This window comes from Rattus rattus, chromosome 1, assembly GCF_011064425.1.
Source record: "Rattus rattus isolate New Zealand chromosome 1, Rrattus_CSIRO_v1, whole genome shotgun sequence".
NCBI lineage: Eukaryota > Metazoa > Chordata > Mammalia > Rodentia > Muridae > Rattus > Rattus rattus.
In genome coordinates, this window is record NC_046154.1 from 140,399,772 (window position 1) to 140,413,782 (window position 14,011).

General features: G+C 39.2%; 1 protein-coding gene across 3 annotated transcripts in view; it reads left to right on the forward strand.

Annotated features, from left to right (window-relative positions):
* The first annotated feature begins 509 nt into the window (after positions 1-509).
* Atp6v1h (ATPase H+ transporting V1 subunit H) overlaps positions 510-14,011 on the forward strand; it is an 83,894-nt gene continuing 70,392 nt past the window's right edge. For 2 of the 3 annotated variants that reach the window (XM_032906425.1, XM_032906440.1), the window contains exons 1-4: positions 510-680; positions 1,831-1,975; positions 6,189-6,291; positions 10,611-10,700. In XM_032906425.1, coding sequence (XP_032762316.1) covers positions 1,863-1,975; positions 6,189-6,291; positions 10,611-10,700 — 306 coding nt within the window. In that variant the 5' untranslated portion in view covers positions 510-680; positions 1,831-1,862. Of the gene's footprint in view, positions 1,022-1,830; positions 1,976-6,188; positions 6,292-10,610; positions 10,701-14,011 lie in introns of all 3 variants that reach the window. The other variant, XM_032906433.1, reaches the window with a different exon arrangement.

The following is a 14,011-nucleotide window of genomic DNA, read 5'->3' on the forward strand; positions in this document are numbered from 1 at the left end:
TTAAATACATTCCTTTGTGTGCTTTTTTACTTGCCTCCAAACCCTATTATATATATTTTGGTATAATCTGAAGACAAGGCCAGCTCAGGCCTTTGGGTTTAAGATAGGTTGTGAGATAAACATATACGCCGAGAGCAAATGAAGTTAGGTAAACAATGAGTAACGTTTTTCTGAAATATATATTACTGGTTAAGCCTGTAACCGTGGGTCTATGACTCATTTTTCAGTCTGAGGTTTATGCTTAAAAATCTGAGTATAAATGCCTGGTTCGAAGAGATGGTTAAGTCAAACAAACCAAAAACACTCAAAGGTCATAAATCAAACTTCTCCAAAGACTGATGTCAGGAGATTTGGCTTTTTTGGTAAGGGCGACTTGCTGGGTGGGAATTCTGCCATTTTAAAGCACCCGAGAAATTGGCCCGTGTCCGGCCGCCTAGTGCGCGGTGCTAGCACTTTTGGGCTCTCTCGGCTTCCGCGGTCCACTGCGGTCACGTGCCGCTGCTCACGTGCCCAGACGCTGCTGTCACTTTGCAGCTGTTCCGGCTTCTTCCGTGAGAGCCTCTTAACGTCTCCCGCGGAGTCGCCTTCCCATTGCTCTGGGCTTTCCGTGGCCACTGAGGCTTCGGAGCTCGACCGGCACCTGCCTGCCCTTGTGGCCCTCACTCCCCGAGGCTATCCAGGTGAGGCCGCCTGGGGCCCCTCCTCGGCTCCCGAGAGCCGGCTGCTTTCCCTGCGGGCCGTGCCAGGGTCTGCGGAGCTGCAGGGCCTTCACCGCAGAGGGAACCGGAGGACGTGCGGGGGTGGGCAGGCTTGGGCCAGGGCCTGGGTAGAGCCGCCGAGGTCCGGGGCCTCCCGGGAAGGCCGCACTGTGCCCTCGGGTTCCAGCCTTTCCTGGATGGAGCCGGTTCTACCTGGGACCCGCAGTCCGCGCTGACCTTGTTTGTTTAGGCAGCAAGTCCCCACAAGGAGAATTTAAGTTCCACACTGACTAAGCACATTGGGAACGCGGAGTAGAATTTAGGTATGATTTGCTTTTCCTCCTTTTGCTCGTGGGCAAGAACGTAAGTTTTGGGAATGGAGAGTTCGGTGTTTGCATTTTAGTAAAGTAAGGTGTAACATATCTATTAGTTGACTGATGTTTTATTTTTGTAGCTCATTATTGTACATTTTTTTCTTGTCAGAATAGACTCCTATTGTTGGCTGTACCTAAGTTGCAAAGGAAATTTCTTTCAATATTGATTTTGAAAAATGTTTTGTCAATTTCTGTTTGAAAAGAAGGCACTGGTTTTTGAAAAAATTTACCATACCACTTGGTATATTTTATTTTGAATCAGTGATTTTAAAGGAATTAATATAACGTCTTTGCAAATTGAAGCCTAATGGATGCCATTTAAATACCATAGTTGGCCTTTTTCTGTGTTTTAGTTTTTGTAGGAGAGATTTGAACATGAGTGAACAGATTTAGAGTAGTGAACTTTTGGGCTATTTTTTAGCATATTCAAAGACCTGGGTATGATTGCACTAAAGGTGGTCAAAGAGTTCTGCTTAATATTCTGTTTAGTTCTAATTTTGCTGTAAGCCTCTTAAATGGTCATTTTAAAAGTTTCAAAGTATATTGCGGCTAATAATTAAAACTCTTCCCTGGAAAAGAACAAGCCAATGGAAAGGCCTTTTAAGGGGTGGTAGACAAAATCTGAAATTTATTAATGCCGTTCGGAGCTAGAATCTTTACTACTCAAGCTAAGTGAAATTAATGTGGTTGTATTCATACTAGTAGTTCAAAAATTAAAATGCCTGCTATTCTGTTTTTATCTTGACCCTAAATTGAAGGTCTGTGAAACATTCAAAATCATAAAGTTTAGATGACCAAGATGGACATTCGAGGTGCCGTGGATGCTGCTGTCCCAACTAACATCATTGCAGCCAAGGCTGCTGAAGTTCGTGCCAACAAAGTGAACTGGCAGTCCTATCTTCAGTGCGTACTGTTTGTTGTGAGTCATGGGTGTCATGTGCTTTTGCCTCAGGCTCTTTCATGGTCATGCTTCGATGAGAGAAATACTGGAAAAATACTAATAAATTAATTGTAACATTACCTCCTCTCCAGAGCTAGCTGTCTCAGGGTGTCTGCCTGGTATGGTAGGACAGCTTGGGGAAATAGAACAGTTCACAGTAGTTATTTTATTTTATTATGTGTATTTAACTGTTTTTGCCTACATGTACATATGTATGTGTGCCACATGCATGCCAGTGCTCTCGGAGCTTAGAAGAGGGTCTCAGATACCTTGGAACTGGAGTTACAGATGGTTGTAATACGTGTGTTTATGTGCTGCGTGCCATGCCTTTGCAAATCAGAGCAAATCTGTGCAAGAACTGGTTCTCTGGTACTGGGGATCAAACTGAGGTTGCTAGGCTTAAGTGGAAGGTGCATTCTTCCTCCACCCTCAACCCCGCCCCTTTCATCAGCCCTCCTTTATTCTTCATACTATTTTGTCATTTTATTTCATATGGGTTTATTTTGGCATATTTATAACTGAGTTACTGAGATTCAGATTTGAATGCACACATTGAAAAATCAATTATGAAATCTGTTGCTTATTTTTTGTCTTGCCTACACAAAGGTTATGTAGATTAGCACTTCAAAAGTAATTCATAGTATCAAAACAGACCTTTACTTCATGGATAGCTATGATGATAGAAAGATAGACTTATGAGTGTACAAAAAAGGGTAGCTGATTCCACCATCAGAAGTTACCGGATGCAGTGATCCTTCAATTGAGTTTTCAAAGATGAGTGCTATTTGACCATGTGACAAAAAAGAGGATCTGTCCAAGTACAACAGAAACTGAAATAGAGGGAAGATTGTGCTGGAAGTTATTTATGGTGTGGAGGCAAGCAGTGGTGAGAGCTGAAGCTCACAGCAAGGCAGGGGATGGTTGTGATATTCTGGGTACCTGGGTACCTTGAGGAGTTGGGCCTGTTCCTGTCACTTGGTGCTTTTCAAGAGGATTCTTAAGTTATGAAACCCTCAATGTATTTGAAGTCTAAGAAGGTCAACATGTACAACACATGAAAGTGATAGTCAGTTATAGGTGATAGCTCTTATTGTAGAGTTGCCTTTTCAAAACAGTCTCTCCTCATGGGGGAGCTTTGAGCAGCCCAGCTGTAGGGTGCTTGTACAATGAGTGTGAACCCAAATGCCCAGTCTCCTGAAAGTCACCACTAAGGCTGCTTAGCCTGGAGTAGATGACAGAGGTCACTGCTCGATGGATTGTTTGCCTTCAGTATAAGAGTGGGTTTGTGGGAACTAGCTAAGCCATAGGGAGACGTTGTAATGGCAGTTTTAAGGTTGTTAGAATGCTGAGAACTGGACAGATTTGAGAAAGATAGTGCTCAACTTGACACATATGGGTGAAAGATGTCTAGGTTGACATCCACATTCCTGTTTTAAGGACCTGGTATATTGTGGGGTCAGCCACTAAAGGACTGGCAAAGAAAGATGTACATATAATTTTCCCCATTGGTCAATGTGTAATTATTTAAATGCTCTGAACTCCTGACTTCTTAGTCTAGAAAGCTTTTAGATTAGAGGACAAGGAGTTGCTTGCTTGTAGAGCCTGACTGTTTGTGAAGTAAACAGAAGAGTGTTAATCGTGAAGCAGTAGCAGGGCAGCAGAACTTCTGGTTTGCTTTTGGAGTGATTTTCAATTGTATACTTTTCTAGTCCTGAGACTCTGGGGCTACATGCATCTTACTTTGTTTTTTCCTAGTTTTGACCTTTACTTTGTGGTCTGGGTAAAGATTCCTTTTATAAGTCCCTCTGCTCTGCATGTTTATGTGTAAATGTTCCTCAAATGTAGCCAAATGCTTGTTCTTGAGCTTTCTGATATGAGGACACTAGTGGATATGAAAGCCCTAAAAGAACAGTTACATGCTGGATATGACATATATAATTAGTGGATCTTATACCACAGCATCTACAGAAGATATAAAACCTGTAGGGGAGAATTAATTCAAATATGTTTTTCCCCTCATGAATTAATATGCTATGAAAATACAATGTACAAAAATGTACTTTAGCCTGGAGAAACGTTTGAGTGGTTAGGAGCACTAACTGCTCTTCCAGAGGTCCTGAGTTCAATTCCCAGCAACTACATGGTGGCTCTGATACCCTCTTCTGGTGTGTCTGAAGACAGCGACAATGTTGTTACATAATACTAATAAATCTTAAAAAAAAAAAAAGGAATGTTCATTTAATAAAAATATTTGTATTTGATTAAGCTTAAACTTAACTAGGCAATATAAAAATACAAGTGGGGATGGATTTGTGTTTGTCAAAACAGGAGTCCAGCAAAAGCGTATGTAGAGGAATATAAGAATATAGGAATCACAATACACTAACAGACCCTTACAAATTAAATAATAAACTGGGCTAAATATTAAATGAAGAAATCTGACACATGCACACATACATAGATATAAAGCAAAAGGAGATCTATGACAATGAAGAAATAAGCAGCTGTGTAGGAGCATTGTGGAAGTCTTCACAGCACACGAAGAGCCTCACAGTAGTAATCTAAGCAGAAGGAATGGGGACTGCAGTGCAGGGAGCCCTGGCTACAGAGCCCAGGCTTGAATGTGTGGTGATTGAGGGCTTCAAGTAGCTTACTGTGGCTCAGTTTCTTTTAGGGGAAGTAGGTGTCTTAAGTGAGTCATATGGAGACTTGCAGGGTTGTTCTGCTGTCATGTTTTATCAAGGAGAGCCTGGATTTAGACCTTACTGTTTGGGTGTGGTGGTAGTTATTGTGACATGCTGGAGTCCTTGATGAATAGAGCAGTTAGAAAGGTTAAGCCATATTGAAATTGGAGATGGCAGGTTCAGTGGTGATGCTGCTGAGTCTGTTTTTACTTGGAAATAAGCAATGATTTGGTGGAGAGAGGAAGATTGGATTCTCTTGATTTGAATCTCTAGAAAGGAGTTCAGGAAAAAAAGCAAAGTTTTAAGGGTTAACAGTTAGATACAAACTGTGAAGAACAAAAAGCCAATGGTGAAGGAACTCCACTGGGAGGAAAATGGGATATAGGATGATTTTGGAGAGGACAGAGATCAGAATGGAGAGATTATTTTTCTTTTCCTTTTCCTTTTCTTTTCTTTCTTCCTTTTTTTTTTTTTTTTTTTTTTTTTTAAGAGACAGGGTCTCCTATGTGGCTCCGGTTATCCTTAAATGTGTTATATAGACCAGACTGGCTCTGTGTCTTCCTCCCAGTGCTGGGTTTAAAGGCATTAGTCACTATGCCTGGCTAAGGAGAGGTTAATTTTCAAAGAGAAGGATGATGAATGTATTTTCAACTGGAAGAGAAAAAATATCAGGAAATGACTGTAGAACTTCACTTGATTTTGGGTGTAATGAATTTGAAGGCCAAGCAAATATGTTGGGATTGGGATAGGGAGAAATTAAGGGTGAGACTTTGAATAGAAGAGGTGACATTTTGTTGTATCCTTGTAGTGGGCCAGGTGCTGCATTAATTGTGTCTTGATTGTGTAGTCCTATCCTTTATACAAGCCCTTTAATGTGGTTCTTGTTTGTTTGGCTAGATAAATTAATCTAGAATACATGGAGGTCACTCAGTCACTAAGTGGGAGAGCTAAAGTTTTCGGTGATGACAAAGCTCTTAATCAGCACTTGTCCCTAATAACAATCAAAAGACAAATTTCAATGAGTTAAAAGATGTTTACTAGTTTCTTTGTGTTTCCACAGTCAGGGACTACTGTTCCATAAAATGGAGTGTTTTCTGATGGGCTGACCATAGCAGGCTAGTTTAATGGGAAAGGTGAGCATAGAGATCAGAAAGTTCCTTCATTCCTCATGTTATTGTCCTACGGAGGGGATGGAGAGCCAGAATAGTAGAATTGCTTATAGTTAGGTTAGTCAGGTTTGGTTTTTTTGGTTAGGACTTAAGCACAGGATGTGTCCATTGACGGTACGTGGTTTGGGAAATTAATCTGCTATCGCTTATCTTTTCTGGTTATGTTAGACTCTTTAGTTCTGTAGGGACCAATACAGGAGCCTAGTACAAAGCAGTGGCCTCTTGTAATTTTCTAGAACACATCAAGGAGGAAGGAAAAGTACTTCAAAGTTTTGTGTCTCTCACAGGACTACTGAACAAAATAATTAATTCTTACTTTCTAGGGGGCAGATGATTTCTGCTGAAGATTGTGAATTTATTCAAAGGTTTGAAATGAAGAGATGTTCTGAGGAGAAACAAGAGATGCTTCAAACTGAAGGCAGCCAGGTGATTCTTAATTTTATTTTATAATGAACACTTATTTCCCTATCAATAGAAAGTCTGGAAAGGCCTGGGATGTAGCTCAAGTGTTAGAGTGCCTAGTTAGCATGCGCAACAGAGGCCATAGCTTCAACTTCAGTCTCAGACTGAGACATAAAGATTCAAGTGCTACACAACCTCTGACTGTAGTAGTCTACTGTGTGTGTGTTGTTAATGACTCTGTAGTCTACTGTGTGTGTGTTGTTAACGACTCTGTAGTCTACTGTGTGTGTGTTGTTAATGACTCTGTAGTCTACTGTGTGTGTGTTGTTAATGACTCTGTAGTCTACTGTGTGTGTGTTGTTAACGACTCTGTAGTCTACTGTATGTGTTATTAACGACCCTGTAGTCTACTGTATGTGTGTTATTAGCATTAGTACTACCTTGCCATTGTGGGGATAAAACCATTGGTTTTGGTTGCTTGGGTAAGTGCTCTTCCAGGGAGCTGTATCCCAGCCTTTGTTATTAGGAGGCACAATTCTGTTAAATTGTGTTTAGCTGGCACAGTTATGATCCTCCATAGAACACCTGGAACTGCAGCCCTATGCCATTATAGCAATCTCTTTATTACAGTTTTGAGTTCCTTCTTTTTTCTTTACTTTTTGCAGTACTCAAGATTAAACATGCCCATGCAAGGTTTTTACAGCCACACTACATTCTAGGCCTCTTTTTAAATCTTTAAAAAATGATTTATTTTATGTGTATTAGTGTTATACCTGCATGTAAGTACAGTGCAGTACAGATGTGCCTGATCCTCGTGGTGCCCAGATGAGGATGTTGGATCCCTTGGAGTTATAAACAGTAGCTGCTATGTGGGTCCTAGGAATGGATCCTGGGTCCTCTTAAAGCACAACAAATACTCTTAACCTCTGAGCCATCTCTCCAGTTCTTTTTTTCTTCCTTTCTTTTTTGCTGTAAAATGTTATTTTATTTTTGGAGAAAGATTTTACTGAGTTGCTAGGGCTAACCTTGAACTCACTCTGTAGTCCAGGCTCCTCTTGAGTCTACAATCCTCCTGACTTAGGCTCTTGTGTGACTGGGATTATGGGCGTGTACACCAAGCCCAGATGAGTACCTCCTGAGTTCGTAGAATGAAAAATACTTTTTTGAAATATACACAATTTTCAAACTAACATTGTTAGTTAAGTTTTTTACATTACATTATCAGTAGTAATACTTGAAATGCCTAATATAAGTAAAATACTTGAGTTTGTAGCTAAAAGGGGCACCCTACTACTTTGATTATGTGGGATTTATATTTTTTCTCATTAAGTATTTAGAACTATTCTGAACTTTTTTTGAATCCCTTTTATTTTAACTTAAAATATTTCGATACTCCTCCCTCCCCCTTTCTCTCTCCCTTTCCTTCCCTCTTGCTCTTCACACACACACACTTATACACACTTACACTTACATACACACACACTTTAAAGAGGCAGTGGTGCTGGCATTGGGGCTAGGGTATCATGTATGCTAAGCTCGTGTTCAGCCTTTGAGTTGCACTCATGGTCCCCTCATACTGTCTCTGTGTAGATACATCCATTGATGTTTGCCATGTTTATATCAAAGATGGGTTTCTAGTCTTTGTTTCTTTTAAAATTGTTTTAGAGCTTTTCATGCATGATGATTTAAGATATTTATATAGTTAATATGCTTTTGTAATAATTAATATTACTAAACAACTATAAGAAAAAAAGGCATTATTCAACCTGATAGTTTTTCTGTTATCACTTAGTGCTTTCACTTCAGTCTCAAAGCATTTTTCAGCCTATACTCTTACTAATGGAAATAATGGCTTTTAAAAGTAATTCTGAGCTGAGCACAGTGGCACCGGTCTTTAATGCCAGCACTCAGAAGGTAGAATTAGGCAGATCTCTATGGCTGTGAGGCCAGCCTGATGCACATAATGAGTTCCAGGACAGTGAGATGCTGTCTCAAAACAAACAAACCAAAATCCGGAGTTATCTATTAAGTGGATGAATCATGAAATGCTTGATACCAACACTTTACATACTTTGGTAATTTCTCTTGTTTTGTTTTTGGTTTTTTTATGTTGCAAGGAGTTTTGAGGTGAACAGTCTTAGTAATTGCCTGATATTAAGTTCTATAAACGTGATTGTTGATCACATAATTTAAACATGTATAAAGCTTTTGATATACATTATAAAGATTCCCTCTTGATTACCATTTTTCATCCTGCTAGCACTATATGAATCACTGTATTACTGTAAAAGTGGGGAAAGGCCTTAATATGTGAAGAGCTTCATTAAAGGAGTAAACTAGTTCACTTGGATTCCAGTATCTGGTGTGGTGAGCATTTTATATTAATGCCATGAAATTAGCACCTGCTGTTAACCAAACAAAATGGCAGTATATTAAAAATATTACATGGAGGATTATATGTGGAATTTATTTTTTGCTAAAAGATTACAGCTTAATGTTTGACTTAAGTATTTTTACTTTTAACTTTGACAATATTGTAAAGGTTATTTTAGAAATGCTATTGTATGCTTAGATTTTTCTAAAACTACTTTTACTTAGGGTCCTAGAACGCGTCAATCTCCCTTATAGTCCACTGACCAGAGGTAGGGGAAAAAGGTTTATAGCAAAAGGGGTTGTGGACCTGTTTAGAAGTAGTTATTTTAAGGCAATTCCACTCTTCATTGTCAGAATACCAGCAGTGCAGTTCAATAGCAAAACCCAAACATGTATCAGTAGCGGCAGCTTTGTCCAGCAGAAACCGCAGGGTTCCACCAAATTGAGACAGTGGAAGTAGCAAAAATCAGTTGGTTCACCATGAGTTCTTTGGTGCAGTTCTCTCTGTGTAGTGAAGACCAGTGAAGACCAGCAAAGTGTTGTACAACTAACGAAGACCAGTGAAGCTAGTGAAGACCAGTGAAGTGTTGCAAGGTGTAGCAATGCAAGAGCTACACTGTGGAGTTATAGCTGTATTCTTTCTAAGCATCTGATCCAGCAAAATATGATATGCCCTCTGACATGTCTGCTTCAGCAAAATATCCTCTCAGAAAGACAGCTTCCAGGAAAAATATCACAAGACTTCTCATAAGACAGTTTCCAGAAGAAACACATGACACAGCTGAGTTTCCAAAGAAACCAAAATTTCCACTTCATACTATGTAATTTAAAAATTCTGTTCCATATGGTATGTGGACTATCTGTCCATGGAATATTTATTCCATGGACAGATAGTATTGTGTATATGCATGTGAATATGTATATGTATGTATATCTCAGAAATAACACACACACACACACACACACACACACACATACACACACGTGCGCGCGTGTGGTAGGGTATCATTTCCTTGTTTCTTACATGGAGTATTTACTGGATGAATGGGTACTGAATAGAACCTTGTCAATCTGTTCTGCCTATGGAGTAGGCAAAGATTTTCAAACTGTGACTCCAAACTTGTTACTGAATTGTGTTACTTATGCAAAGCCATAATTTTTGGGTGATTTAAGAGACTTATATGACATAGTTTTAATTGTGCTTTATTTGTCTTACATGATGAACGTAGAACCTGGTTCCCAAGTAAGATGCTGTGCTACTGTCCATCACAGTTTCTGATGCAGAGCTGTGCTTGGGCGACAGAGTCCAAGTGCAGTGCAGACTATTCTAATGGTCTTGGGAAAACTGTTAGATAGGATGTTGTTGGTTCCAGTGTTGACTGAGTTCCAGAGCATCCATATGGTTGGTGTGCTGTAGGGCGTAGAAGACCAAGGCCTTGTGACTGCAGTCTTCAGCACTCTCGGGGGCTCTGCTTCCAAGTTCGTCTCAAAAATAAGTATATTTTAGAATCAGTTTTAGTCTTTGTCTATAAGAGGTTATGCTGTCCTGAGTAATCAAGAGTGATAATGGCTAGGTGCGTGTATTTAAAAACAGCAACTATTTCAAAGTTTATCACCATTATAAACAGTCAAGAGTCTGATACAAGTCATGGTGAAGTCCTCAGGTCTCATCATAATGTGTGTAAAAAGTACACATTTTCTATAATTGGCTATCTAATAGCATTTCTATTTTGTTCTATGAAATAGAAATAATATTTTATAGATGTGCCATTAAAATTGTAAAAAGATGAATATGCTGGTGTAGTGGTGCTTTTAATTCCAGTACTTGGGAGACAAAGGCAAGGGATCTCTGAGCTTGTGGCCAGCCAGTTGTACATAGTGAGGATTAGGACAGCCAGGGCTACAGAGTGAGACTCTATTTTAAATTTAAAAAGCGAACAGAACACTAACATGAATTTAATGTTTTGCAGTGTGCTAAAACGTTTATAAATCTGATGACACACATCTCCAAAGAACAGACAGTACAGTACATACTGACCATGGTTGACGACATGCTGCAGGTGAGTATGTGCCCAATGCCTGCGCGGACTTAGCTGTTAATACTTTGCAGTAGCCCCAGTTCAGAAAGGCTTCATTGTCAGGTGTAATGAGGGAAAGAGTAACCTGTACAAGCCTTCTTTCAGATTCTCATTTATAGTAGTTTTCAGAAGTCCCATCGCTGGGTAAAGGACAACTGCATTTGTATCTGTGTTAAGAGAGGGCCAGTGTTCTGCTTCGAATTTTCACTAGCAGCATGTTAGAATAGCGCTTCTCTGCAGCCTTGCTAACAGAGGACATTATCAGGTGGTTCCATTTTTCCTTATTTGAAGTGAGACATGAAGTTGAATATTTTATGAAACTTTTTAAATCCCATCGTTGAATTATTTGACTTTCTCTTTTATATTTCTGTCTGGCTTAGGTCTGATTTAATTTTATTTAGTTTTATGTAGATGGGTGTTTTGCTTGTCTGTTTGTTTGTCCATCATTTACATGACTGCAGAGGCCAGCATAGGCTGTTTGAGTCAGTGGAACTGGAACCGTCCTGTGGATTATTAGCAGCCATCTCTCCAGCCCCGAGTGTTGTTGGCTTTTTCTGTAAATTTTCAGAGTTCATTATGAACCCATGAGAAGTATACCTGTATATATAGTACATTTTTTCCTGTTTGTATTTTAGTTTTGTCTATGCTTATGTTGTTTTTCGCATGGTAAAAAATTATTTTGTAGTCTGATTTTGTTGATATTTTTGGCTTTTTGAGGCAGGGTCCTTTTGTAAATCTAGTCTGAGATTTCACTGTGTAGCCTTGAATTCACGGCAATCCTCTGCTCAGCTTTTCAAGTACTGAGATGACAGGAGTGAGCCAAGCATACCTGGATCTTAGTCTAGTTAATTACCTTTTGTTTTCTTTAATTGAGGCAAAATCTTGCTTTGTAGCTCAGGGTAGCTTCAAATTCTAGATGTTCCTGCCTGAATCTGCTGAATGCTAGGGTGGAAAGTGTGTGTCATGTTAGCCAGCCTAACAGTAGTGTATCTCTGTCCTTCTCTTCCCGCTCCCTTCCGACCCTCTTCACTTCTCTGTCCCTTCCTCCCTTCCAGCTCTCCTCTCTTTCTTCCTGTATACATTTCTGTGATACTGAGAATGGAACCCAGGCTCTTATACATACTAGGCAAGCCCAGCGTGCGTCTTGCACACACACACACACACACACACACACACACACACACACACACACACACACACACACACACACCCAGTCAGCTCTTACACACAGGCACAGCACACACACATACACACACACACACACACACTCAGACACACACACACTCAGACACACACATACACACACACACACACACACCTCTTTTTGTTTTTGGGGCAGAGTCTTATAAAGTTGCTTGGATTGACCTTGAAGTCACTCTGTGTTCAGGCAGACCTTGAAATTGTGACCCTTCAACCTTAGCCTCCTGAGAGGCTAGCTGGATTTCATGTTTGAGTCACCAGGCCTGGCTTCCTAGCTCTTCCTTCACTAAGTGGTAAAGCTCATGTGAGTCTTCTTCCAGTACTTACTGTTTTACTTTTTATGTTAGATACTTAGTTGACTTAGAGTTGGTTCTTGTGGATGATATAAGGAATCTGTATAATTTTATGCCTATAAAATGACTGCACTTGGTACAGCATTAATTGTTAAAATGTCAGTCTTTTTCACTATGGTCAACCTTTGTCCTTAAATTTTCCATACATAGGTCTGTTTTTAGATTTTCTGCACACTTCTCTGGGAATGCCTGTGTGTTCATGCATAGTGCCAACCAGTTTTAATTACAGAGTAGCTTCCAGGTAGCTTTTCTTTCTTTCTTTTTTTTTAACTGTTATTTTGTGTGATGTTGAGCATTGCCTGTTTTGATCTGTGGACTAGTTTGTTGGACATTTCACTGAGTTGCCTTGAATGTATAAATTAGGAAGAAATAGTATGCTCATCATACTTATTTGGTCATTTAGTTTTGGGTAGAAAAATAAAATATAAGGGATAATAACAAGGGATGTTCTTAGTATAAAGACTTTTGAATATTTTAAATTATTTCTAAATATTTTATCTTTACTGTTATAAATTTCATTTCTGTTCTATCATCAGTTTGTTTATATAAGTTATTTCTCCATTTATTTTACATATTGGAACCTTAGTGATTATTTTATTTGAATTTTCTGGTTGAAATTTTTATTAGTTTATAAAGGTATACTCTTGTCTGTTTAATTATTTTCAGATTGTTTGGCTAATGTCTCCAATACAATATTAAATAGAAGTTGAGCTAGTGAGAACCCTGTTTTGTTTATGATCTTGGTGGAAGTGTCTTCATATTTTCTTGGAAGTACAACTTGCCTCTTAGACTAAGATATTGCTGGGGTCCATGGGTTGCCCACAAACCATATAAATACTGATCTCAGACAGGAATGGTTAGTTGAACACACACCCTAATACTGTACTGATGGATCAGGGACATAGCTCAGAATTATCTGGGGCTACGAGATTGAACATCTTTCTCTATCAGTTTATAAAGGAAAAAATCCAACTCATACAAAGGTGCAGGAAGTGCTACCTGGTGGTCTGACTCAAGCCATTTTAGACAAAAACAGTTCATATTGACCTTTACTTTGGTAGGTCCTACATAAAGCTTTGTGGAATGTCTTAAGATTAACAGACCTCATACAGGACTTAGAGGATATGTGATCAGCATGACCGTGCTCTGAGTCCAGTTATTTTTCTGTGTCAATGACTGGCAGGCATATTATAGCAGCAGTGTGAAATAGCTGGCAGACATGGGACAAAATGAGGGGGTGACAAACTTCAACAATATATGTAATTTTCATATATATATATATGTATATAAATAAAATATTTATTTTATTTTGCTTGCATGTATGTCTGTGTACCATGTGGTGCCTGGTACCAGTGGGTACCAGAAGAGAATATTGCATTCACTGGGACTGGAGTTAGAAGCTTCCAAGCTAATGCTGGAAATTGAACTTCTGTCCTGTGGCATAGTCATACCCACCATATGGCACAAGTTCTTACCCACTGAGCCATCTCTCCAACTAATTTTCGTATTTTGAAAATATGCTCCTATATGAAATTTACTAATGCTTCCTTTGTTAGTGTTCTGTAGTTGGTTGTGTATGAAGTTTGATATATATACAGTATATGTTCTTGATGTTATTGTGATGGTTGTTTTTTTTTAATTTTTATTATTTATTTATTTATTTAGGTTAGTTTTAATAGTCAACCTGATACATCCTGTAATCACCTGGGAAGGTAGTCTCAGTGAGGGACTATCTAGATC